This window comes from Leucoraja erinacea, chromosome 20 (genome assembly GCF_028641065.1).
Source record: "Leucoraja erinacea ecotype New England chromosome 20, Leri_hhj_1, whole genome shotgun sequence".
In the NCBI taxonomy this organism is placed as follows: Eukaryota; Metazoa; Chordata; class Chondrichthyes; order Rajiformes; family Rajidae; genus Leucoraja; species Leucoraja erinaceus.
The window spans coordinates 32704366-32730990 of record NC_073396.1 but is presented as its reverse complement, the minus strand read 5'-3'; the positions used below and the strand labels follow the sequence as shown (position 1 = coordinate 32730990).

The 26625-nt window shown below is 40.7% G+C and overlaps 1 protein-coding gene across 1 annotated transcript in view; it reads right to left on the bottom strand.

The window, feature by feature from the left end:
- The window catches only part of wdr90 (WD repeat domain 90), a 101871-nt gene extending 87029 nt beyond the window's left edge, over positions 1-14842 (bottom strand). Inside the window, 5 exon segments of the mRNA XM_055651822.1 lie at positions 2263-2401; positions 5192-5368; positions 7245-7342; positions 8377-8507; positions 14696-14842. Coding sequence (XP_055507797.1) covers positions 2263-2401; positions 5192-5368; positions 7245-7342; positions 8377-8395 — 433 coding nt within the window. The 5' untranslated portion in view covers positions 8396-8507; positions 14696-14842.
- Positions 14843-26625: the final 11783 nt, after the last annotated feature.

The window sequence follows — 26625 nt, the reverse complement described above, 5'->3', positions numbered from 1 at the left end:
ATTAGGATAGTCCCAGCCTTAACTACCTCCTCTAGCAGCTCGTTACATACACCCAGCACCCTTTGTGTAAAAAAGCTACCTCTCAGGTTCCTGTTAATTTCTAAAATATTGGTCATAAATTTGGTGCAAAAATGCTCCAAAATAAGGCCCAGAATGCATCAGAGAGCATCTAAAACCCCTGAGCTTCCAGGGCCCTGGACCCTAGCATCGAGGGACTTCATTGCGCACATTATTTCACATTGTTTTTTTGTAATCCTGTCATGCCCACCCCCCTTTTTGAAAAGCTTCGTACGGGCCTGGTATCCTGTAATAACTAACCCTATTTCTTCTAAAATCACTACTTATGATTAATAGAATAGCTATAACAATGTTTTTTATGTGGCACCTTTAATATATTAAAATGTCAGAAGGCAATCCACATCAAATAACTGCTGCCAGAAGGAGAGATATAGAAGGGGCCTAAGACGTAGTCAAGGAATTTAACACGGAATTTTAAAGAAGTTGAGAGGAAAAGAGAGAAAGGTTTTGGAGTATGAATTCCAGAGCTCAAGGCAATGGCAATTGAAGGCATTGGTGGTGATGGTGGAACAATTAAAAAAAACAGGAAACCTCAGAAGCCCATTGGTGGGCAAGTGATAACATGGAAGATATTAAAGATGGGGGTTGAGAGGAAGATTTGACAACAAATGCAACATTTATTTTTAAATGCAATGCTTGATCTGCAAAATAAAATTCATATTTGACATTCATCTTGTAATCAAATAAGCTTCTGTATAGTTTGGATGAGTTCATTGCTATGGGAAAGAACATGCCACAAGTTAATCATGATCAATCATGCTTAAACCAACACAATGTCTTCTGGATGTAGGCAGTGCAGAGAGAGATGCATTTATTGTCAAAATCCATTCATTTAAGGCACTGTCTTTTTTAAACCGACAATTGGGACAATTGAATGAACTGCTAGACTATTTCAGAGGGCAATAAGTCCAGGACCAGGTTGGAATACGTTGCCTTTTCTGAACGTTGAATTCATAGAATATATTCTTTGATCAGTTGCCATATTATTGCCAACTCACTAAGCTTATCCATATCCCCTTGAAGCTTCTGCACATCATCATTAACACTGCTCACATTCCCACTTATTTGTGCATCATTCGCAAATTTAGAAACGTTATATTTGGTCTCCACAGTGAAAATGTTGATACAGATTGTGAATGGCAGGTAGCTAAACACTGCCCCCTGTGGTACCCTTCAAGTCATAGTCTGTTACTTGTGCTGAACCCAATTAATCCCACTTCGCTCTTCGTTTTCTATCTGAAACTTTCAATTGATACCAGTGTATTACACTCTTAACAAAACCCTTCAGAAAATCAAACCATATCCTGTCATCTAATTGATAGGATACATCCTCAGAGAATAGTAACAGATTCATCAAATGCAATTTCAGGATCCATGCTGAATCTGCTCAAACATATTATTTTCAGTGTTTGTACTTCACTTTTGAGCAGCTTGTCTGGTTTCTCCCATCTTTCCTAAATAGGAGGATAACATTTGCTATCGTCCAATCTGTAGGAATTATCCCAGAATCTGTATAATTTAGGAAGTTGATGATGCCCTTTACTTACCACATAGAAATTAGTAGTCTTGAGATTTGTGTTTTTTTTAGAAAATATATAAAATTAACTCATGGATCCACACAAGGAAACGATAAAGATTTTATCGCTCCATTTCAAAGAACAGCATGTAAATACTTAACTGCCACCAAAACACTTCAAAGCATCTTCAAATTCATAAAGCACTGTCCTCCTGTTTAATTTTACTGTTTGTATTCCTCGTTGTCACCTTTCCCTCAGCCAACGATGAACCATTCTACATTTCCCTGATCACGTTTGCTTTGATCTGTTGTTTTAAATTTTCTTTGAAACAATTCCATATCTCTAGTTTCCCTCTCCCATGACTCTCAGTCTGAAGGAGGGGCTCGACCCCAAACGTCACCCATTCCTTCTCTCCAGCGACGCCATCTGTCCCGCTGAGTTACACCAGCATTTTGTGTCTGGTGTAAACCAGCATCTGCAGTTCCTTCCTATACTATATAAATATAAGTCTTTACATTCTCATCAAAATATAACCTTGGATAATGAAGTCAAAAATCATGGCCAAATGTTATCAGAAAACTAAATACAAATTTGTACTATTCTTTCTGAATAGAAGCAACTGAAAAATGTATAAAATAATAAAGCCAAACATGTTATGAAAACCTACCTTGCTTTGCAGATTTTGCAGTGGTGTTATACACAGAGCCTTTCACAGCACCACAAACAAATGGAAACTGGAGCCACGTGACCGTGCATTTAAACTCTTTAAATAGGTTGGAGAATGAAATCCGAATGACTTGACTATCCTGGAGAAAAATGATTCACAGAAAGAGTGCATGAAATAATTCCTTTGAGGACAAAAAGTACCAATGCCCAGATTCCCTGCCCTGAGATAGCCAGTCACTCACGCTTAGATCAAACCTCAAATTAACGGAATTGAATTGAATATATTTTATTCACCAAGTACTTATACATGCAAGGAATTTGCCTTGGTGCTTTGCTCACAAGTAACAACACAATATACAATAAACAATTAAGAATAAAACATTATAATTTAAACATGTGAAAAATGAAATAAAATACCAGAGCAAAAGGAGGCTGAAAAAAATCTGTTTTTATGTCTGGCTGTGGCGGCTTTGACAGTCCGGAGTCGCCTTGCAGAGGGAAGTGCTTCAAAGAGTTTGTGGCCATGGCGAGAGGGGTTACAGATTATCTTACCCGCTCGCTTTCTTGCCCTTGCAGTGTATAGTTCGTTGATGGGGGGGAATGTTGCAGCCAATAACCTTCTCGGCTGATCGAATGATATGCTGCAGCTTCTGGATGTAATGCTTGGTGGCTGAACCAAACCAGACCATGATGGAGAAGGCGAGGACAGATTCTATGATGGCAGTATAAAACTGGACCATCAGTGCCTGTGGAAGATTGTGCTTTCTCAGCTGCCGCAGGAAGTACATCCCGTTGGGCCATTTTGACTGTGGAGTCGATGCTAGCCTCCCATTTAAGGTACCTGGAGGTGATGGTTCCAAGGAACTTAAATGACTCCACAGATGTGACTGTGGTGTTGTTGATGGTGAGTGGGGGGAGGGGGAGCGCTCCTAAAGTCAACAATCAATTCCACTGTCTTAAGAGCATTGATCTCCAGGTTGTTGCGATGACACCAGGACGCCAGCTGTGTTACTTCCTGTCTGTAGGCAGATTCCTCCCCAATCAGGGTTGTGTCATCCGCAAACTTGAGAAGCTTGTCAGAGGAGTCTGTGGAGGTACAGTCATTGGTGTAGAGAGAGTAAAGGAGAGGGGAGAGCACGCAGCCATGCGGTGTTTCTTTGCTGAGGGTCAGCTGGTCCGAGATGTGCTTTCCCAGCCTCACATGCTGCTTCCTGTCTGTCAGGAAGTTAGTGATCCACTTACAGAGGGGTTCAGGCACAGTCAACTGGGAGAGTTTGGAGTGTAGTAGCTCTGGCACAATGGTGTGAATGCAGAGCTAAAATCCACAAACAAAATCCTTGCATAGGTCCCCTGGCGGTCTTGGTATATTGTGCGGCACAACTCCATGATCCATATTAGTGTTTGCAAGTCGCAAAGCAGGGAGTACCTAGCATTATTTGCGAATATAGATCAAACCCATTTTGCACAGAAATGCATGCATTGGAACAATTTGATCAGCCAGTTGCATTTTTGAGGAATACTATGGAACACTACAGCCAGAATCAGGATGCAGTTTGAGAAGATATTAAAAAGAAAATAATTTCCTTTCATCTTCCCCCAAAATCAATTTCAAATTTATCAAAAATTTCAAAGAAAGCAACTCTGCACATGTTATTTCCTTTTAAAAAGGTGATCTCTGTACTCCACAATTAGAGATTCGTAATAGAAAAAAAAAAATCACATGTGGTTAAAGTGCACATTATCAGATTTTATTAAAGGGTATGTTTATACATTTTGGTTTCACCATGTAGAAATCACAGCTGTGTTTATAAATAGTCCCCACATTTCAGGGCACCATAATGCTTGGGACACATGGGTTCACAGGTGTTCGTAATTGCTCAGATGTGTTTAAACTCATGCCTCCTTAATGCAGGTATAAGAGAGCTCTCAGCATCTAGTCTTTCCTCCAGTCTTTCCATCACCTTTGCAAACTTTTATCGCCCATTGCACCGGCGAGGGGGCTTTGCACTGTCTTCACATCGGCGATGCCGCGGGTCAATGCCAGTCACCGGAGACGTCAGGACCAACGGGATACCGACCTCCAGGCCCACTGCAAGCATGGAGATCCCAGAGACTCACAGCCAGCAGCAACTCTAGCCCAGCCCCGCTCCAACTCCAGAGGAACCCGGGTTGCGAATGAGGGGGCGCAGCTCGGGCTGTGGGCGAACTGCCACTTGTCGCCGTAGCGGCCCATCGGGGAGCGGATTCCTCTGGAGTTGGAGGGACAGGGAGACACAGCGGCTTTTGAGAATGGTGGGCAATCACTTCCAAAGTTCTGCCCACACAGTCAGTACACCTCTCCTATACTTGTCTCCCGCACTAAGATCATCTCGCAGAGAATGATCCCAGCCTAACCCTCCCAATTCTCTCCTATTCTGCAAGAAAAAACTACATTGAAGACTCAAACTCGCGATCGAGTAACTGCCGGGATCTAGGCGCAAGCTCGCGATCTTGCGGATATGAGCCGAGCACTCTACCACTGAGCCAGCCATTAAAATTGATGCTAAAAATCTTCCATTCCGAAAGCCGACAAATTCTGAATTACGAAAAGTGACTGGTCCCAAGGCTTTCGGATAAAAGGTTGTGCACCTGTAATTCCATGTCAATCTACAGCTTTCAACCAACAATGAATTCTGATGAGAAAATATACTCCCATCAGATCTTATTGCCTATTTTGCTTTATTACGCCTGAAACCTATGAAATCTATGAAAACAAGAAATTAACATTTTGAACATATTACTAAGGCTCAACAGTTTGGCAAATGATCTTGGTAATTATGGTAGCATTGAACTATTAATCTTAATATAGACTTTTCAAGAACCGTCTAATTCCAACATTAGGTTCAAGCAAACAAATGCACAATATCCAGATAGTACTAATCAACAAATACCTCAGTCACTGCATCAAAATGAACCACAAAGTATTTGGATACAATTGGTTTGAAGAGGATGTACAGGTAACGGCCAACAAGTCCGAGGGATTGAGTAGTCGTTTTTGGTAGCTGAATGTAGTTGCCAGCAGGGATGGAGCCTCGGATACGATAAACTGTACACTTCAGAGTTTTATCCTTATAACAAAAATATCCAGATTAAACAGTTATCAGTTAACTCTGCAAAATGAACAAAAATCACTTGATATGGTAACCGTATCATTATAGTATTATAATGCATGATTTCAAAACCATACAAGACTGATAAGAACAATGACCAAAGTGGGGAAAGAAATGCCATTCATAAGAAACAATTGAATATATGCGTTTAAGAAGGAACTGCAAATGCTGGAAAATCGAAGGTACACAAAAAAGCTGGAGCAACTCAGCGGGTGCAGCAGCATCTATGGAACGAAGGAAATAGGCAACGTTTCAGGCCAAAACCCTTCTTCAAGTGTCTGAAGAAGGGTTTCGGCCCGAAACGTTGCCTATTTCCTTCGCTCCATAGATGCTGCTGCACCAGCTGAGTTTCTCCAGCTTTTTTGTGTACATTGAATATATACATTGCTTCCAGAAGTCAAGCACTCTACCACTGATCTTGTTTGTCTGGCTGACATTGAGAGAGGGGTTGTTGTCTTAGCACCAGGTTATGAGGTTCTCAATCTTCTTCCAATACGCCACCTTGTTATTTGATATCCGGCCAATAAACGGTGGTGTCATCTGCATTCATGTAAATTATGTTGGATTGGTATTTTGCTGCATTGTCATGAGTGTATAAGGAGTATAGTAGGGGGCTGCGAATGCATCCTTGTGGGGCACAAGTGTTGAGGATTATCGTAGAGGATGATTTGTCACCGATCCTCACTAATTGTGGTCTGCTGGTTAGGAATTTGAGGATTCAGGTGCAGACTGCGGACTCCAAGGTCCACAAGCTTGGAGATGAGCTTGATTGGTATAATGGTATTAAAAGCAAAGCTCTAGTCTAAGACGGACTGTGCAGAATAATCGTGTATCCAGAAAATAGATGTAATCCCCATTTCCACTCCTCTAACGCAATTTCGGCGGCGATAAAATAGGCATAGTTGTCATAAAATACGGGCACCATTACTGAATCAAAAAAGGAATACTTGACAAGGTAAACCAGGGACATCTCAACAAGCCCACTAACAATGAGCTATAGATTAATCATGTGCACACATTTCTAAGCAGCAACAGAAATTAAAAAGGAAAAACCTTTAAGACAGCATGCATAATCTACATTTTTCTCATAATAACCAACTTCAAGGATGACTAAATAGATGTTTACAATTAAATCCCTATGTTGATTGCCACTATGTAAGATGCAATTAAATTGGGGGCAGACACTTGCTTCTTGCTTCCATCATAATCTAATTTTAGATTGTGAAGTCTTGTAAGCAAGTGAACAAAAAAACTTGCAGGAAGAGTTTCACATTAAATATCAGGTGAAAACTCAAATTATGTCATGGATTGGATCTGCAATTTTGGTAGAAACTCTGAATGATAGAACAAAGACAGAGAATGGAAATGGAAACAGCATGGCAATTGTTATTTTCTTTTTCTTTTCTGGACCAAGGAGGACAGGAGAGCTTCCTAGCTTCACAAGGAACGAGTAGAAACAGGGATTTACATCTATTTTCTGGATACAAGAAAGCTAGACCCTCACTTGCACTGGGGCCCCTGCTGATCTCTGATCTCCACCCAAAATGATGCTACTGCAACCATCAAGAGTCATTCCAGAACAATTCCTACAGGTCCTAGATAATGGTCCTGTAGTTCTGGAACTATCTAGATCAGTTAAAGCAACTTTATTCAAATACAGATCGCAAAGGCCCACAAACTTCCAGATGCACATCCCATACTAACCTGCTCCTTCCTGTAAAACTGCAACAATGTCACAGTACATGTACATAAAATATGATTTTTTATGTACTGACAGAATAGAGCAGAAATTAAAAAAAATTGGAGGAAAAAGTCTCCAAAAGGTAAACTATACCATAACAGGTGCAATATCTCCTTCTTTTGTTGATTTTTTCCATTCTTCCAATTTGAAATGTTTGAAGATATTCACATATGGACGCTGCCACACAGACTCTATAATTGAAAAACAATCAGGTCAAAATAAAGTCAATTGCAAAGAGCTTAAATTTAGATGTAGAAATCTAGCAATATTTAAAAAAAAAGGGGGGGGAGGTGGGAAGAAAAGTTAGTAGGTTAGTTCTCTAAAATTGGAGAATTTGATGTTCATACTGTTAAGTGACCCAGGTGGAATACGAGTTGCTGTTCATCCAGTATGCCTGTGGCCTCTCTGGCAATGGAGGAGGCCCAGAACAGAAGAGTCAACATGGAATGTGAAGAAGAGTTAAAATCGTTAGCACCGGAAAATCCAGCAGGCCTTAGCAGACCGAGTACAAGTGTTTGGCGAAATGGTCTCTCACCTATACTTGATCTTGCCGATGTAAAGGAAGCCACACCTGGAGCTACGAATGCTGTAGATGAGGTTATAGCAGCTGTACGTATACCTCTGTCTCACCTGGAAGGGCTGCTGGGGTCGCTGGGCGGATGCGAGTGAGGAAGCATAGGGGTCGTGAGTGAACCAAGTAGTTACAGAGGGAGTAGTCTCTGCAGAAAGTGGAAAGGGGTGGAGATGGGAAAATGTAACTGGGGGTGGCATCATGTTGGCAGCATTTCACATTTAACCTACGTAGTCTTACATTGCAGGATTAGGTACATGTGGTACTCATGGCACTCAACACAACTCGTTGAATCAGGATGAATGTTTTGCCATTATGGTACCGATAAGACAAAGGATATGCCTATGATCATATTGAATGGCGGTGCAGGCTCGAAGGGCCTACTCCTGCACCTATTTTCTATGTTTCTATGCCGAGCCAAGCGATGGACTACAGTCCTGCAGATTCTGAACACACACTGCCTAAGCTTGGGCCTGCCACATCTATTCTGAATTAATCCCATTTAGGATTGTGATGTAGAACATGGATTCTGTGTAAGAAGATACGACTTTCTCTCATGTGTGGTTGTCCACTTCCGCCATTGTTGCAATGCGTAGATCCATCTGTCACAAGTAGAATGTTAAAGATAATTTCATCAACCATTTCTTTTCTCACCTATCTTTGGCTTCTCCATGTTGGTCAAAGTATCATTCGCCAAATACTCTTATTTCTTTGGTCCTTGAAGATCAATTTTAGTAAATGTGGTCATCAAATTTAATTCCAGAGAAAATGTTCATACAAGACATCTGAAAGAAAAATACCCATAAGCAAAGCCTACCAAGTAAAAATTCGAAAGGTGTAGTTCAATAATTTACCTTCAGCATGTAATAAGTTTATGAGAATAGCCTTTTTGATTGTCAATATCAGTCAAAAAAAAGAAAATGCTGCAGTCTCAGTGGAAAGAACAGGCAAACATAAAAATTAGGATAGACACAAAAAGCTGGAGTAACTCAGTGGGACAGGTAGCATCACTGGAGAGGTAATGGGTGCCGTTTCGGGCCGAGACCCGTCTTCAGACTTCTCGACCCAAAACGTCACCCATTCCTTCTCTCCAGAGATGCTGCCTGTCCCACCGAGTTACTCCAGCTTTTTGTGTTTATCTTTGGTTTAAACCAGCATCTGCAGTTTCTTCCTACACATAAAAATAGGAGATCAGGCCACTCAGTGCCTCAAACGTGTTCACTATTTAGTACGATCATGACAGATCTAATTCTAACCTCAGCTCTGCTTTTCCGTTAATTCGTTGTAGCTTTTTACCTCCCTGCTTATCAAATATCAATCTACTTTTGCTTTTAAAACATTCAACAATTATGCTTCCACCACTTTTTAAAGAAGAGTTCCAAATACTCTCAAACCTCAGAAATAACCTCACTTCATGTGTTTTAAGCTAACAACCCTCCATTTTCAAACAGTTGCCCTTATTCTAGATCAGCCCCTAAAAGAAAGTATCTTATCATTCCTGTCAAGATCTTGCAGGATCTTGTATGTTTCAATCAAGTCACATTTTGCTCTCATATACTCCAAAGGAGGAAAAGTCGAGAGAAGAGAGATGATGAAAATAATTCTCGTGTTTAGCTTCCCATACCTGAAACCAACATGGTCTTTATTAGCTGTCCATCGGCCTGTAATATAACATATAACTGTCACTGGCAAGGCCAGCATTCATCACTCTTCATTAATCCCTTGAGAAAGTGGTGATTAGTCACTTTTTCAAACTAAATCAGTCCACAGGATGAAAATACTTTCAAATTGGAAAGGAAGTTTCAGGGTTTCAACCCGGAGACATCAAAGAAATTATGATACATTTGAAAAAGGACCGTGACTTAAAAGAACATTTATAGATAGTGCTTAGAATCTTCCAGGCTGCAGAGGTTACAGATTTAGGAAGTATTATTAAAGAAGCTTTGAAAGAGTTTGCACTTGTATTTCCTGTAGATGGTGCTCACTGAAGTATAATCTGCACCTAATGGAGGGAGTAAAAGTATACCATGGACAAACGTCTTTAATATTATTGTGGTTGCATCCATTCAGACAGGAGAGTTTTCCATGATTACACAAAAAAGCTGGAGAAACTCAGTGGGTGCAGCAGCATCTATGGAGCGAAGGAAATAGGCAACGTTTCGGGCCGAAACCCTTCTTCAGACTGATCGGGGGCGGGGGTGGGTGGGGACAAGAAAGGGAAAAGGAGGAGTAGCCAGAAGGCTGGGGGATGGGAGGAGACAGCAGGGGGGCTGAGGAAGGGGAGGAGACAGCAAGGACTAACAAAATTGGGAGAATTCGATGTTCATGCCCCCGGGGTGCAGACTCAGCTGGAGAAACTCAGCGGGTGTTTTCCATGATACTCGTTATACAGCCTGGAGATAGTAAAAAAGGATTATGGAGTGAATCATTTGCTGCAGATCTGGCCTTGCAGCCACTTTGATTGTTCTGTACATCCAGTGGAGTTAACATTGCTGTCAATTGTGATAACCCACCACCTCTCATTTTCCTAACATCTGATGTGAGGCTAGATCTCTCTTTTCTCTCGCTCTCCTTTCATGAATTGCATTTAACTTCCAAACCATTGTCACAGACATGGAAACAAGGACAGAAACCCATACATGCACATGACACCCCCACACCATATTAGAGGACCTCAGACCACTTGACAGAGAGGTTCTGTGAGCATTTAATAATGGTAATTTTTAATACTGATTATTTGAAGTTCTTAGGTAAGGTCTAAGCGGAAGCTCAGAGGGAATAGAGCCTTTTCTGTTGCTGCCCCGGCACTCTGGAACACCTTGCCGCTGCAGATCAGACAGGCCCCTTCACTGTCCATCTTTAAATTCTCCCTAAAAACACACTTTTATTCACTGGCTTTCGACACTGGCTGAGACATTGTTCCTGTTTTAGTGCTTTTAATGTCTTTTAATTTTTACTGTTTTTATAGTCCTGTCGTCTTAATGGTTTTAGTAGTTTGTAATAACTTTTTGTTGACTTCCCATGTACAGCAATTTGTGGTAACTGATGTTGTCTAAAAGCGCGTTATAAATAAAGTTATTATTATTATTATTATTCACTCTCATAGACCTATGGCTCACCACTATTTCTAATATATTATTTGGGTCAACCCTTAAAGATAGGCATGACTTTATTAATATCTCAGCCATTGTTTTATAACTTTTATAATTGCTTCTGACTTGTAGAAACCAATGTATATTTTTACCAATCCTTAATTCATTTATTGCTCTCAAATTTTCTTTTCTACATTTCTTATTAATCTTCTTTAATTATTTTTGGCCATCCATTTTTTCAAAAACTCCCTAGTCTTCAATCATAAGATTTTTCTTGACAACTAGTTCTATTGTCACACTCTTCGGCAACTGTTCTTGTACAACTTTCTTTTCACACTTTTAACAGGATTGTTTAAGTAGATGGCTCTACAGTTTACAGAATACACTCACGACTATAGGACAAATTCAGCACTAATCCCATCTACAAGTTTATATATGACACTAGAGATAAGCACAGAATGCTGGAGTAACTCAGCAAGACAGGCAGCATATCTGGAGAGAAGGAATGGGTGATGCTTCGGATCGAGACCCTTCTCGACCCAAAACGTCACCCATTCCTTCTCTCCAGAGATGCTGTCTGTCCCGCTGAGTTACTCCAGCATTTTGTGTTTATCTTTGGTTTAAATCAGCGCCTACAGTTCCTTCTTACAGATGACACTACTGTGGTGGGATGAGCCACAAACAATGGCAAGAGAGAGTAGAGGAAGAAGATAGAGAATTTAATGACATGATGTCGCGACTATATCAGCAAAATGAAAGAGCTAGTTATTGACTTCAGGCAGAGTACCTGCCCCAATCTGCATTAATGCTATAGGGTGATTTCACGAAAGGTCACTGGAGCGTAGATCCGCACCCACGTGACCGAAAATCTCAAGTGGAGTACATGCTATACATCTGGTACATGTTAGTGAATGGGAAAACACGCACTTTCCCACCCGTTAAAAACATCGAAAACGGCCAGTTTTTGAGCTGCAATTTACTGTGCCAGTCGGGGTGACCGTGAGGCACAGCTACCTAGATTTACAGTCCAAAAAAAAGATAGAAACTAAGGTAAATTAAAGAGGGAGCTGAAGGCGCCAATCCAGCGGAAGTGAACAGCGGACATTTGCCGTGGAGATTTAAAGGTCCAAAATATCGGGAATTATCGCGTTTGCTCGCTGAATTTCATCAAAAGTAAGGCATTATTGACTTTTATATATCTTTATTCATTTGTTATACGAGAAGTTTTAAAAGTGAAAAATCCCCCAGTAAAATTGCAAAATCGCCCATGGTTCTCAGGTGGGTTTTAACATGCAAAATGAAAACGCTTCTGAAGCTACATTTACCATTTAAATAATAGTAAACTATCAATGCATTTTGAAATAAATTTTACTCAGATGCAAGCTAAGGAATGGGATAATTGTCAGCTGTCAGTTGGACAAAATTAGGACATTTTATTATTTGCCAAAATATATTTCTCAATGTTTCTTGTTTAAAGCCTGCACATTCACCCAAACTACTTATTTATTTATTTATCATCTAATAACAAACAAGCCTGCTGATGTTATTAGATGATAAATAAATAAATAAATAAATAAATGAATAAATAAATAAGTAGTTTGGGTGAATGTGCAGGCTTTAAACAAGAAACATTGAGAAATATATTTTGGCAAATAATAAAATGTCCTAATTTTGTCCAACTGACAGCTGACAATTATCCCATTCCTTAGCTTGCATCCGAGTAAAATTTATTTCAAAATGCATTGATAGTTTACCATTATTTAAATGGTAAATGTAGCTTCAGAAGCGTTTTCATTTTGCATGTTAAAACCCACCTGAGAACCATGGGCGATTTTGCAATTTTACTGAGGGATTTTTCACTTTTAAAACTTCTCATATAACAAATGAATAAAGATAAAAAAAGTCAATAATGCCTTACTTTTGATGAAATTCAGCGAGCAAACGCGATAATTCCCGATATTTTGGACCTTTAAATCTCCACGGCAAATGTCCGCTGTTCACTTCCGCTGGATTGGCGCCTTCAGCTCCCTCTTTAATTTACCTTAGTTTCTATCTTTTTTTTGGACTGTAAATCTAGGTAGCTGTGCCTCACGGTCACCCCGACTGGCACAGTAAATTGCAGCTCAAAAACTGGCTGTTTTCGATGTTTTTAACGGGTGGGAAAGTGCGTGTTTTCCCATTCACTAATATGTACCGGATGTATAGCATGTACTCCACTTGAGATTTTCGGTCACGTGGGTGCGGATCTACGCTCCAGTGACCTTTCGTGAAATCACCCTATGGAAGTTTAAATGACCGGAGCTTCACATTCCTCCTATGAGTCAATATTACCAATGGTCTGTTGTGCGCCAATTGCATAGGTGCAACAGCCAAGAAAGCACACCAACACCTCTGCTTCCTGAGGGCACTGAGGAAATTCAGCATGTCTTCAGTGATCCTTACCATCTTCTACATGTACCATAGAAAGTATACTGTCGGGCTGCATCACATGTTGGTTTGGGAACAGGTTTGCCCAAGACCAAAATAAACTTCAGTGTTGTAGATATACTGTATCACTCAGATCAGACTTTCCACCATTGACTATCCATATTTTAAGCTGCCTCTGAAAAGCAGCCAACATAATCAAAGACTTGTCCCACCCCTGCTAATTCCTTCACTCTTCACCCGGCATAAGATACAGAAGCATGAAAGCACACACCACCAGACTAAGAAACAGATTCTTCCCCTCTGTGTCAGGCTTTGGAATGGTCTAGGACAGGCGTATTTATTTTCAATTAGTTTTTTGCGACCTTAGAACTGTAGCCAGTCCTGGGAATGCAAGCTGATCTGGGAACTGCAGCTAGTCCCGGGACACGCAGGCGTCCTGGGCGCTGCAGCCGGTCCCGAGGCAAATATCTTATAGCAGAGCTATAATCTTTGCTGAGAACTGCAGCTAGTCCCTGGAGCGTGAGCTGATCTAGGAACTGCAGCTTGTCCCGGGGCACGCAGACGACCTGCGAGCTATAGCAGGCGAGTCAACACGAGAACTGCAGCCAGTCCCTGGGCATGCAAGGGACCTGGGAACTGCAGAAAACGAATTGAAAAACATGAAAACTAAAAACAACACCAAATGTCACACGTGTTTAAGAAGGAACTGCAGATGCTGGAAAATCGAAGGTACACAAAAATGCTGGAGAAACGTCTTCAGGAAGGGTTTCGGCCCGAAACGGTGCCCATTTCCTTCGCTCCATAGATGCTGCTGCACCCGCTGTGTTTCTCCAGCATTTTTGTGTATCAAATGTCACACTATGGCGATAGATGTGGCCAGCCATCTGCTCACAGACATGGGTCCTGGGCCCCATGCAGAATAAGGTTGCCGATTCCTGGTCTAGGAGCTAGGATTCTGTCTGATTCACCTCCATCTCGTTGACACCATTGAACTTTTTGTCTATGGAACTGATGCACTACAATGCTGAGAACCGCAATGTGCCTTCTTCCCCTTTGCTCTACCTATTTACTTGAGTCTGACTCGATTGTTTATATGTATGGTATATCTGATCTGCTTGGATAACATACAACAAAGGTTTTCACTGTACACATAACAATAATTAACAAACATATTACCAAAAAATGGCAATTTAAAAAATTCTACAATATTACCACTTTTCTTAGACTTCGAGATCCCCTCAATACATCCCCATCACCAACACTCCTCCTGTCCCTAATACCTGTTCATAACCAACCCGCCCCCACACCCACCCTGTGCCCTCAACACCCACCCTACGACCCAACACCAAAGCCTGTGCCCTCCCACCCCTACCCAAGCAACCACTAACCATCCAGTTCAACTTCGACCGCGTCTCACAGACATCTCCTCTGCATGTCCCGCTGAGTTACTTTACCTGTATTTACCGACTCAACGTCCCTCCCGCCGCTGACGGGTGCGGCGCCGCCTGGTCACGGACACCCCGGGCCGCTACTGCTGCTGCCGCCGCCGCCGCTCCGGCTCCCGCTCCCGCCCCCGCTGCCGCGCGCAGGGTTTGCCCAACGGCAACGGCCGTTCGCTACGGCACGTCATCACGTCGTCGTGCCTCGGCCTCGATCCCCTGCAGCCAGGAACATTCCCGCCCCGTCCGCGGCGCCGGTCTAGTTTGATATAAAATGCAAGAATCCTCACCTCCACTAAATGCTTCAAGGGCATTGCGTTGTACATTGAGTAACCAATGAAGAATCAATGAATATGTTAGTAGACAGTCAAAAGCCCATAACCTTCTTAAAAATTAAGAGAACTGAATGAAATTTTCAGTTATCATAGATTGAAGCATTCTGAAACAAATATAAAATAATCTTACTTGGATGACCTGAAATTAAAGCATATAATTAGTTAGTTACCCAATTGTAGCTAATTTCAAACTTCAATTACTATATCTAAACATCTATCCATTTTTTAATAAATGATTAACATTTTTAAATAGCCCAAGTGTCCAAATAATATTCACAAATAATTCACAATAAAACATGATTTTTAAATCTCATTTACATCAATTTATAGGCCAAATGGAAGGAATTTAGTGTTCATTTGCTGTAAATTAAAGTCAATTTAAATCGGCTTTCTAGTGGGTTCCTGTGAACGCGCTGGTTTAGAACGTTCACATTGCGCTGGATTTGTGCCCTCAAGTGCCCAGAAAAATACTGCGGGATATAAAGAGCCCAAAATGAACTACTCGCTATAGAAAACTTTAATTACAGGGTTATATACAAGCCCCATTTAATGTAAAAATAAGGTACATACCTTTAATTGTTTGCTTTATAAAACCCTGGGGCTGCGAGAGGTTGCGGAGTGAGAGAGTGATTTTTAAACTACTATAAATATTATACAAGGCCATAAAAACTAATAATACCTTTTGCGACGGGGTCTTTCAGCGATTTTCCGTTAATGATTTACTAGGCTGAACATTTTCGATTGGAACAGCCTAGTAAAAATCGCGTTTTAAACCCGCCCCCTCTAAACAGCGCCAAAATCACGCACACGGGGTAGGGCAGATGCTCAGCCACGATTCAGGTAGGTTTTGTAACATACCTACATATACCAAACACAAACTATGGGTGCTGTCACATGTTAGTTACCCAACTCGTGAACATTTTTGAGGAATTGCACCCCATTTAAACGCTTCAAACTATGATTTTCCCAGTCTACATTGGGAAAGTTAAAATCCCCTACTACAACAACCTTCTTTAGTTCAGTTTAGAGATGCAGCGTGGATACAGGCCCTTCGGCCCTCCGGGTCCATGCCGACCAGCGATCCCCGCATTGGGACTATTTTTACATTTACCAAGCCAATTAACCTACAAACCTGTACGTCTTTGGAGTGTGGGAGGAAACCGAAGATCTCAGAGAAAACCCACGCAGGTCACGGGGAGAACGTACAAACTCCATACAGACAGCACCCATAGTCGGGACCCAAGTTATTTACAATATAAATGATTTAGACAAGATAATTAAATGTGACATCTCCAAGTTTGCAGGTGACACAATGCTGGGTGGCAGCATGAGCTGCGATGAGGATGCTATGAGGTTGCAGGGTGACTTGGATTGGTTAGGTGAGTGGGCAGATGCAGTATAGTGTGGATAAATGTGAGGTCATCCTTTTTGGTGGTAAGAACAGAATGGCAGATAATTACCTGAATAGTATCAGATTAGGAAAAAGGGAGGTGCAACGAGACCTGGGTGCGCTTGTACACGGGTCCTCTGAGAGGAATTTTATCAGTGGGTACAAAGTTTCTTTCGGGCCCCGTCCCTTCTCCATTAGTCATCCTGTTTTTCTCCACTGCCGGTTTATGCCATGAGCTGTAGCCTGTAAAGCAAAAAGGGGTATGAAAGATGAGAGAGGGGTGGAATGGAGCGTTCTGTTGATTTTCTGCATTTGAGACCTCATTATATTTATCATACTCCCTCCATGATAAATATAAATAAAATAAAATGATCAGAAAGAAGAAAGCACATTTGTATTGAACATCATTTTTTATGCTACAATACAGATAAGGAGGAAGAATTCACACAAAAACATCCTTTTGTATTTCAAAGCAGATCAGATCATCAAAAGACATAATTATTTACACATAATTAAAGAGCATTCCGGACCTTTTTTGTGAAAAATTTCGAATCACAGCATAAAAATGTATTGTTCTGACAATGATTGATTCAATATTTAGCCTGGCTAAATCCACAAGACATTCCTGAGACATTGTAGACCTTAAATAATTCTTAATCAGCTTGAGTTTGCTAAATGACCTCTCTGCAGAAGCTACTGTGGCTGGAATTGTTAATAGTATTCTTAAGCTAACACAAACATTTGGAAACAGGTCACTAAGTCTATATAGGTATGTTGCAAAACTTACCTTCAGCGGCGCTGCAGTCCTGTCACTGCCCGTGTGAGCGACTTTGGCGCCTTTGAGAGGGGGGCAGGTTTAAAACGCCATTTCCTCCAGGGTGTTGAAATCGATGTTGTTCAGCCTGTTTAGTTGCTGGCGAAAAATCGCAGCGACATTCGTTCTCTGCAGTTATTTTTAAACTAAGTTGGATCATTTAATTGTTATAGTAAATTAAAAATCATCTTCTAAAGCCGCGAACGCCGACAACGGGACAGATCTCACATAGGGGACAAGGCAAGGTATGCTGTTTATTTTTTACATAAAAAAGTACTTTTTAAGATGCCTTTAATCAAAATTTTAAGTTGCGAGAAGGTGACTTGGAGCCCATCCGAACCAGCAGTATTTTTCATACCGACATGGGGTTCAAATTCACTTCAACCGCAACGTTCCAAACCAGCGCGTTCCACAAAATCCCACTCGCAAGATGATTTTAAATGGCCATTAATTTGCAGGTATTAAACATTAAATTCCTTCCATTTGGCTTATAAATTTATGACAATGAGATATTAAAATCATGTTATATTGTGAATTCTTGTGTGAATGGTATTTGGACATTTAGGCTATTTAAAAAATGTTGATCTTTTCTTAAGAAATGGATAGATGTTTAGATCTAGTAATTGAATTTTGGAATTAGCTACAATTTTGTAACTAACTAATTATATGCTTTAATTTCAGGTCACCCGAGTAAGATTGTTTCATATTTGTATCAGAATGCTTGAATCTATAATAACTGAAAATGTATTTCAGTTCTCTTAATTTTTAAGAAAGTTATGGCCATTTAACACAGTTTTTCTGTTAAGTCAATGGAAAAGCAATTTTAAGCAATTAGCAACAAGATGCTAATTGCCGAGTATAAAAATGGCCATAACCTTTTTAATACTGAAGATATGAAAGTGAATTAGGTGTCAAATTAAACTTATTTTTATGCTTTATCTGATGGGATAAATTGCAGACTTGATTTTTAAAATCTCAACATTTTCTAACATTGCTACACAGTGCTTGCAGATTGGCGATAGAAGCAGGAAATCTCTGAACTTTGGTGATCTACTTCCAGTGGACTAAAGGAATTTGATATGATAAATTATTTGGATGCAGGAACAAACTGAAACACCTCCAATAATCTATATTCTATTCTATGGGGAGAAGGCAGGAAGGGGATACTGATTGTGGATGATCAACCATGATCACAGTGAATGGTGGTGCAGGCTCAAAGGGCCAAATGACCTGCTCCTGCACCATTCAGGTAATTGTCATATGACATCGTCTATTGTCTATAAAATGGAATTCAGAAAATTAAACAATGCATGGTTGCCAAGAGATGATCTGTAATGTTCCGTTGTTGTGGTAGCATTGGGTCAGTTAAAGAACCTGAGGGGACAGTAGCTTTTTTTGAACTGGGAGTGTTGGACGTTACACTTCTGTGTCTCCTGTCCTATGGTAACAGTGAGAAGACAGCACGGCCTATCCCATTTCAGCTATTAGTTGAGCAAACTTAACCTGAACAACTTGTTATTCTTAACATCTCTATATTCTGAGACCTTTCCTGTAAAAGATCTTTCAGGGGAAGTGTCGCGAATATCCGCAGAAAGTAAAACGTAATCTGCGTGCCTTTGTAATAAATTCCCCTAGCAGTAGACAATAGCCTTCTTTGTGTTTATCTAATTACTTGCTCTACCTTGTGCAAGTACTTGACTATCAGGAGGCTAAATTCAATCTGGAAATTGTCCGCTTGGGGAAAGATCAAATATTTTTAATATATTGTAACATTTGGATTGATACAGGTATTGTAATTTTCTTTTCCACTTACCTTGTATAGTGCTGATAATTTACATAAGATGTTCACTCCTGTATATCTGTATGAGTGTGGGAAGCCAAATGTTTCAGGACATTTTATAGTGGAGACTTGTGTGCACAAAATTACATATGTTTTCCAAGTGATTTCCATCACATAAGCAAAGAAATTAAGGAATTTCACAAGCTCTTGGTTTGAAGCGATTTTAATATAGTTTAGAGATACAACATGAATCAGGCGCTTCGGACCAGTGATTCTATGGTGACCATCGATCACCCGTTTTAGTTTAGTTGTTCATTGTCATATGAAAAGCTTGAATTTGCATGCTATCCAGCCAAAGGAAGGCCTATACATGATTGCAATCAAACCATCCGCAGTGTACAGGTGAAGGGTAAATAAAGATTTTAGAGTGGAATGATTGTAATGGATGACAGCAGACCTCTTACAGCCCGCAGACGCAGACCAGCCGCAAAGGATCGCCTTGCTCAGGTGCCAGTTGGTCGCGACATTCATACTGGTTCAAGAGTGTTTTATTGTCAAGCATGTTTTATTGTCTTATGTCCCAAAACAGGCTACTTTGGCAAATCAGAGACGGTAAGTTGGTTTGGATTGTTTTATTTTAACGGGCCAACGAGAGTCGATAAGACAACCACATATACAATGTGGCTTCCACAAGTGTGGGCGCTAGACTGAGTTACTGACAGTTACAGCAAAGAAACTGCCATTAGAACACCCACGCTCAGTGACTCCTCCAGTCAATCACGAGGGTTTGATTACCCAGAGCCACCACCGGGTGTCGCTACACTATGTTATTCCCCTTTTTCAAACACTCCCAACACATTAGTGGCAATTTTATGGAGGCCATTTACGGTAACCTAAAAAGCTGCATGTGTTTGGGATGTGGGAGGAAACTGGAACACCCGGAGGAAACCCTCACAGTCACTCAAACTCCACAGCACCCAAAGTCCGTATCGAACCAAGGTCTCTGGTGCTGTGAGGTAGTAGCTCTACCAGCTGCGCCATTGTGCTGCTCATTTTCAAATTCCATTGTTTTCTTTGTTTTGAGTTTTAGTTACTGAGAATAGAGCAGGATTTGCTTTTGAGTCAGTTTATAGACACATATCCTGCGAGAATTGCCAATCCAGTGATGAGGAAGTGCTATACTGTCCGAGGTGCCAATTCTGGATGAACTAGAGGCCTAATCTGTCGTCTTACGTTCAGTGGTACTATTTGATGAATACTGGGGATTTTTGATGCCTAATACTTAAACAGGAACCAACTTCACCAGAATATTTTATCTGGTTATTGGGGGAACTTTGCCATGTCCAAATCAGCTGGTTTGTTTTCCTGTATCCTAGCAGTGACAATAATTCAAAATTATTGGAATGCTGAAAAATGGAAAGTGCTCATGGAAAAAGCAATTTGTTTGTGTCCTTGCACATGGAAATGGAAATGGGATGAAATACAGATGTCCAATATCAGCAAAGAAAATCTATATATAACTTTGGCCATACTTAGTAGAATTAAATAACAGCTGATAGGAGGTGCTGTAAGGCACAAGTTTGTGTCACAGTCTGCCCTCTCCTCATTCTCATCCACTTCACCTCCCAGTACTTTTCCACCGGTCCCTCCTTCTCCTCACCTGCCTGCCTGCCACTACCCTCTCAACAGCCCAACTCTCCTCACCTGTTGCACTCAGTTGCCTCTGATCACCAATTAACCCGGTATATAGACTCTCCTCACCGTTCACACAGTGCCAGGGGGATTCGGGTTTCGGCCCGGGCGAGCGCGGCTGGGCGAGGGGAGCTCCCGTGTGGAAGGGAGAGGGGGACTAGGAGTTGGCGGTTGGCATAAAGTGGTTTGTGACTGGATCAAATGGAAACTCAGGTAGGATTAGAGGATGACGAAGACCAAGATGATGGGGCTTTTGGTGACTGGACGTCAGTATCTAGTCAGAGATCAGAGAGGAATTGAGGAGAAGGAGGAGTCAGGCAAAACGAGCTCAGCGAAAGCAGCAAAAGGAGTTTTGAAGGGAACAGTTCAGAGGAGGATAGGAGAACGGTTTGAAAAAAGGTTGAAAGGAAGGAGGTTAAAATAATACTGAAATTTAGAAAGGAAGATGAGCATGTCAATTTAAGTCTGATTTCTTTAGCTCCCTGGATAAAGCTGAAGGTAGGAGAGCTGGAAACAGCTAAGATTTTGAGAGACGGGAACTTGTTAATAATATGTAAAATGGAGGAGCAGAAAAATAAGGCTCTGAAGATTGAAAGTGTTTGCAAGAAGATGGTTAGTGAAAGAAAGACTCTGGGTGAGAGTAGAGTGACAAGGGGAGTAATAACAGGTATTCCTGTAGATGAAGACCTGGTGAAACTCAAACGGAGTATTTTTGGGGGCCAGGTGAGTGTAGCTAAGAGATTGTTAAGGACAGTGGAGGGTAAGAGGGTAGAGAGCTTGTCTGTGCTTCTGGAGTTTCAGCAGTCTGAACTACCAGAAAAAGTGAGAATCGGATGCATGAGTTTTCCAGTGAGGCCTTATATCCCTCCACCGCTCCGTTGTTATAAATGCCAGAGGTATGGACATATAGCAGCGGTGTGTAAGGGGAAGCAGAGGTGTCCCAAGTGTGGAGGAGAGCATAGATTTGAAGAGTGCAGAGAAAATATGCAGGATAAATGCTGCAATTGCGGAGGACCGCACAGGGTAATGTATGGGGGATGTGAAGTCAGGAAGAGGGCTGTGGAGATTCAGCAAGTGAAAACAGTAAGTAACATAAGCTACTCGGAGGCAGTGAAGAAGGTGCAAGGACAAAGGGGAAGAGTGGATATAATTGGGAGAGAGAATCATCCGGTTTTGAGATTAGAGGAAAGTCAAGCAGTCAAAACTCACACAGAACTAACAGCTGATAAGCTTATTGTTTTCATTGCATATGTAATCAACTGTACTGATCAGGTTAAACACAAAACAGAAAAAATAAAAATCATTGTTAAGGGAGCAGAGACGTTTTTGGGTTTAAAAGAAGTATCATGGAAGAGTATCAATAAAAAGCTTGAAGCAGATGGAAGGCAGGAACGTTCTGGTGATAGGTCAAATTGATTATATTACAATGGAACGCAAGGAGCATAATAGCAAATGGACAAGAGTTTAAAGGATTCATTAAAGAGTTAAAGAAGAAACCAGAAGTCATATGTATTCAAGAAACCTGGCTTAAGCCTTCATTAGACTTTGTCATCAAAGGTTATGATAGTATCCGTAGAGATAGGGGGGAGGGGAGTGGAGGGGGGTGTGTAATATTTATAAGGCAAGGAATACATTATAGATTGTTGGTGAAAGGAACAGAATTAGAATATTTAGTGGTTGAAATTTGGACAAGAGAAGGTAAGGTTAAAATTGTTAATTTTTATAATCCGTGTAAAAGGCTTTCAATGGAGTTGATGGACGAACTTGCTGGGTATTTAGGGGGGAAAGTTATATGTTGTGGAGATTTTAATGCTCATAGCACGTTGTGGGATGATTCTAATGATGAAAATGGGATGGTGATTGAGGATTTAATGGAGAATAAAAACCTTGTGTGTCTTAATGATGGAAGTGGGACACGAATCAACATCAGAACAGGGTCAGAATCAGCCATAGACCTCACACTAGTGTCAGACTCATTGGCGGGTGTTTGTTCATGGGAAATAATTCAAAGAACAACGGTAGGAAGTGACCACTACCCGATAGAAATAGTAGTAGGAGTGAGTTTAGAGGAGTATAATACAGAGAGAATACAGAAGTGGTCTTTTAGTGGTGCTGATTGGGAGAAGTTTAAGATTATTAGTGATCAAGAAATGGAGAAAATTGATATTTATGAAGATGTGGATAATTTAAATATTTCTGTTTGTGAAGCCATTTTAGAGGCAGCAACGAAGTCCATTAAAAAGAAAGGAGGTAAGCACAACAAGAAGAGTGTACCATGGTGGACTAAGGAATGTGACAAAGCAATTAAGTGCCGAAATAAAGCTTTTAAAATTTTGAAAAGAAATCACAATTTTCAGAATCTTATTGAATACAAAAGGTTGCAAGCAAGTGTAAGAAGAGTAATAAAAAAATGCAAAGAGGGAATTTTGGAGGACATTTTGTAACTCAGTGGGAAGGGAGACAAAAGTAGGTCAAGTTTGGGGAATGATAAGGAGAATGAAAGGAATTAAAAGAGAATACAAATATCCAATCCTAACTGACGGTGAAATTACAGCAGTGAAAGATGAAGAGAAAGCAGAGATGTTGGCAAAATCTTTTGCTAAAATTCACAGTTCAGACAATGTTAGTGAAGAAGGAAGAAAAGGAAAAGAAAATACTATAGCAGAGAATATACAGTTAATACGATATGAGGAAGACACTAACGATGTTTTTAACAAACCATTCACAAAGACAGAATTCAACTGAGCTCTTAGAAAAACCAAGATGTCAGCACCAGGTAAAGATCAGATTTGTTACACCATGTTAAACCATCTCAGTGAAACATCAAAGGATTTTTTGTTAGAATTTTATAATAAAGTGTGGGAGGGTGGGAAATTACCACAAAGCTGGAAGGAGGCAGTAGTAATCCCAATAGGAAAACCAGGTAAAGATCTGACAAACCCAGGGAATTATAGGCCTATTGCGTTAACATCCAACATATGTAAAGTAATGGAAAAAATGGTAAATGAAAGGTTAACATATTATGTAGAAAATAAAGGATATGTATCCAATTACCAGAGTGGTTTTAGGAAGGGGGAGAAACACCATGGATCCAGCTATATGTTTAGAACATGAAATTAGGAGAGCACAAATTAACAGAGAAAGTGTAGTAACTATTTTTTGATATTGAGAAAGCATATGATATGATGTGGGGAGAAGGGTTATTAGTGAAACTAGGTAAATTGGGGATTAATGGTCGTGTATTTAAATGGATTAAGGATTTTTTATTTGGGAGGTCAATACAAGTACGAGTTGGAAATCAATACTCAGGAACATTAGATATTGAAAATGGAACACCTCAAGGGAGCATAATAAGTCCTTTACTATTTTTAGTAATGATAAATGATGCATATGAAGAAATTGTAAATGAAATGGGAGTTTCACTGTTTGCGGATGATGGGGTAATCTGGAAAAGGGGGAGAAATGTGAACTTTATTGTGCAGAAACTACAGAGGGCTATAATAAAGGTACAAGAGTGGTCATATAAATGGGGATTCAAATTTTCTGTGGAAAAGACAAAGATAATGTTTTTTTACTAGGAAGAAAATTGATAGTGAGGTAAAATTAAAATTATATAACCAGGATTTGGAGAGAGTAAAATACTATAATTTTTTAGGTTTATGGTTTGATGAGAGGATTACATGGATGGTTCATATTCAGAAAGTAGTGGACAAATGTAAGAAGATACTTAATGTAATGAGATGTTTAGTTGGATGTGATTGGGGGGCAGATAGAACAGCTTTGAAGGCTATATACACTGGGTTAATTAGATCTGTGTTAGATTATGGTTGTGTGGTGTACGGGTCCGCATCAAGTACTTCTCTTAAGAAAATAGACAACATTCAATACCAGGCATTGAGAATATGTACAGGTGCAATAAAAACAACTCCAACAGCAGCATTGCAGGTTGAAATGGGGGAGATGCCTCTCGAGATGAGAAGGATACAGCTTTCATTGAATTACTGGATTAACCTACAGGGCCACAGTCAAGAACACCCAGCACAAGTTACTGTCAAACCATGCTGGGAAAAGGAGAGAAGGGAAACAAAAAGTTTTGGATGGACAGTGACCCAGAGAGCATTACAAATCAGCATAGCACAATTAAATGTGGTTCCAACGGTTCCATTACCTTCAATTCCACCTTGGATACTTCCAGATGCAACAGTAGACTTTACAATATTAGATCAGAAAAACAAGGATAAACAGCATGTATAATTCAGTCATCATACAGGAATACATTGACAGATACTACAGTTTTGTCCAAATTTATACAGATGCATCAAAAGATTCAGTAGATAAAGTAGGAGTAGCATTTATTGTACCAGAATTTCACATCAAAGTAGGGAAGAGGATCAATAATGAGGTCTCAGTATACACAGGTGAAATGATTGCAATATTGTTAGCAGTAAAGTGGGTCGAGGATACTAGGCCTTTATGGACAGTTATTTGTTCAGATTCAAGTTTAGCAATAAAGAGTTTACAGCACAGCCATTCAGACAGTAGACCAAACATTTTGATTGAAATACAACAAACACTATTCAGAATTCAAATTATGGGGCTTACAGTCATATTTTTATGGGTACCAGCACACATTGGCATTAGAGGAAACGAAATGGCAGATAAGGTAGCAAAAGAGGTAACAAAAAGAAGTAAGATTGATTTAAGTATTAACATAGGTAAAATTGAAATCAAAGACATTATTAAGAAAAGACTGAAGGAAAGAAGGCAAAAGCAATGGGAGGAAGAGCGGAAAGGATGGTGGTTCTACAGAGTCCAGAGGAAAGTGGGAGAGATGAGACGTGCAGGAAAGAACAGAGAAGAGGAGACAGTAATTTCAAGAATTAGATTTGGACTCACTGGTCTGAGCAGTACACTTTTTGTAATGGGCAAGCATAATACAGGCAGATGTGAATACTGTGGGCAAGAGGAAACGATAGAGCATGTCATTGTACATTGTGAGAGGTATGAGGAGGAGAGAGAACGGATGAGTGAGCAGTTCAGAAAAGAAGGAGTACAATTTGATTTGGTAGATATTTTGCAAGGGAGTTCAAATAAGTGCTATCAAATCCTGTTGCTTTTTCTTAGGGTAACCAATTTGTTTGGAAGGATATAGGATATTAGTATATGTAATGGTGTTGTTTGATCCACACTCCATGCCAGTTGGTGGCGGTAATGCACCAAAAAAGTTGTTTGCCAACCGCCAAAAAACACTATATAGAAGAAGAAGAAGACACACAGTGCCAGATTGTTCTCAGCATTCATGCAAAACTCTTCAGCGATTTCCCGACTGACTACACAGATTCGAACCTGCCTGCCCCTGACCATTCTGTCCTGTCGTCTTCCCGGATATCACCTCAGCCTTCTGTCCCCGACCACGGCCTTCGTCCCGTACCTCCTGGATTCTGTCTGCCTCTCTCCTGGGCTGTTTGGTGTATCCCTGCAACGGCTCCTCGACTTCCTGCCTGGCTTCGACTCTCCTTTCGTCTGTCCCTTGCTGGTTTGTTTGCATCGTGTGTTGGATCTCCTGGTTACCGGACCTTCCGCTACCCCGACTACATCTCCTGCCTGCCCCTCTTCGGAACCCTCGCTCAATCCTGAGCCTCTGTGTGAGAACGGTGTACCCATTCCTGTGTTACTACTCTGTGTTACAGTATCGTAATAAAGTTCATGACCAATTACACCTGCCTGATTCTGTGCTGCTATTGGGTCCAAGCTATACCCGTTACAGTACAATCTGGCCAACAATGGACTCAGCGCGCACACAACGTCTCCGTCAAACCGCTTCGAGAGGATTGAGCACACGCTCCTGCAGCACGAAGCTATGCTCACTGCCTCCAACTCCGAGGTTCGACAGGCTGTGTCAAACCAAGATCAAGCATTGGTTGCACTAGCCAC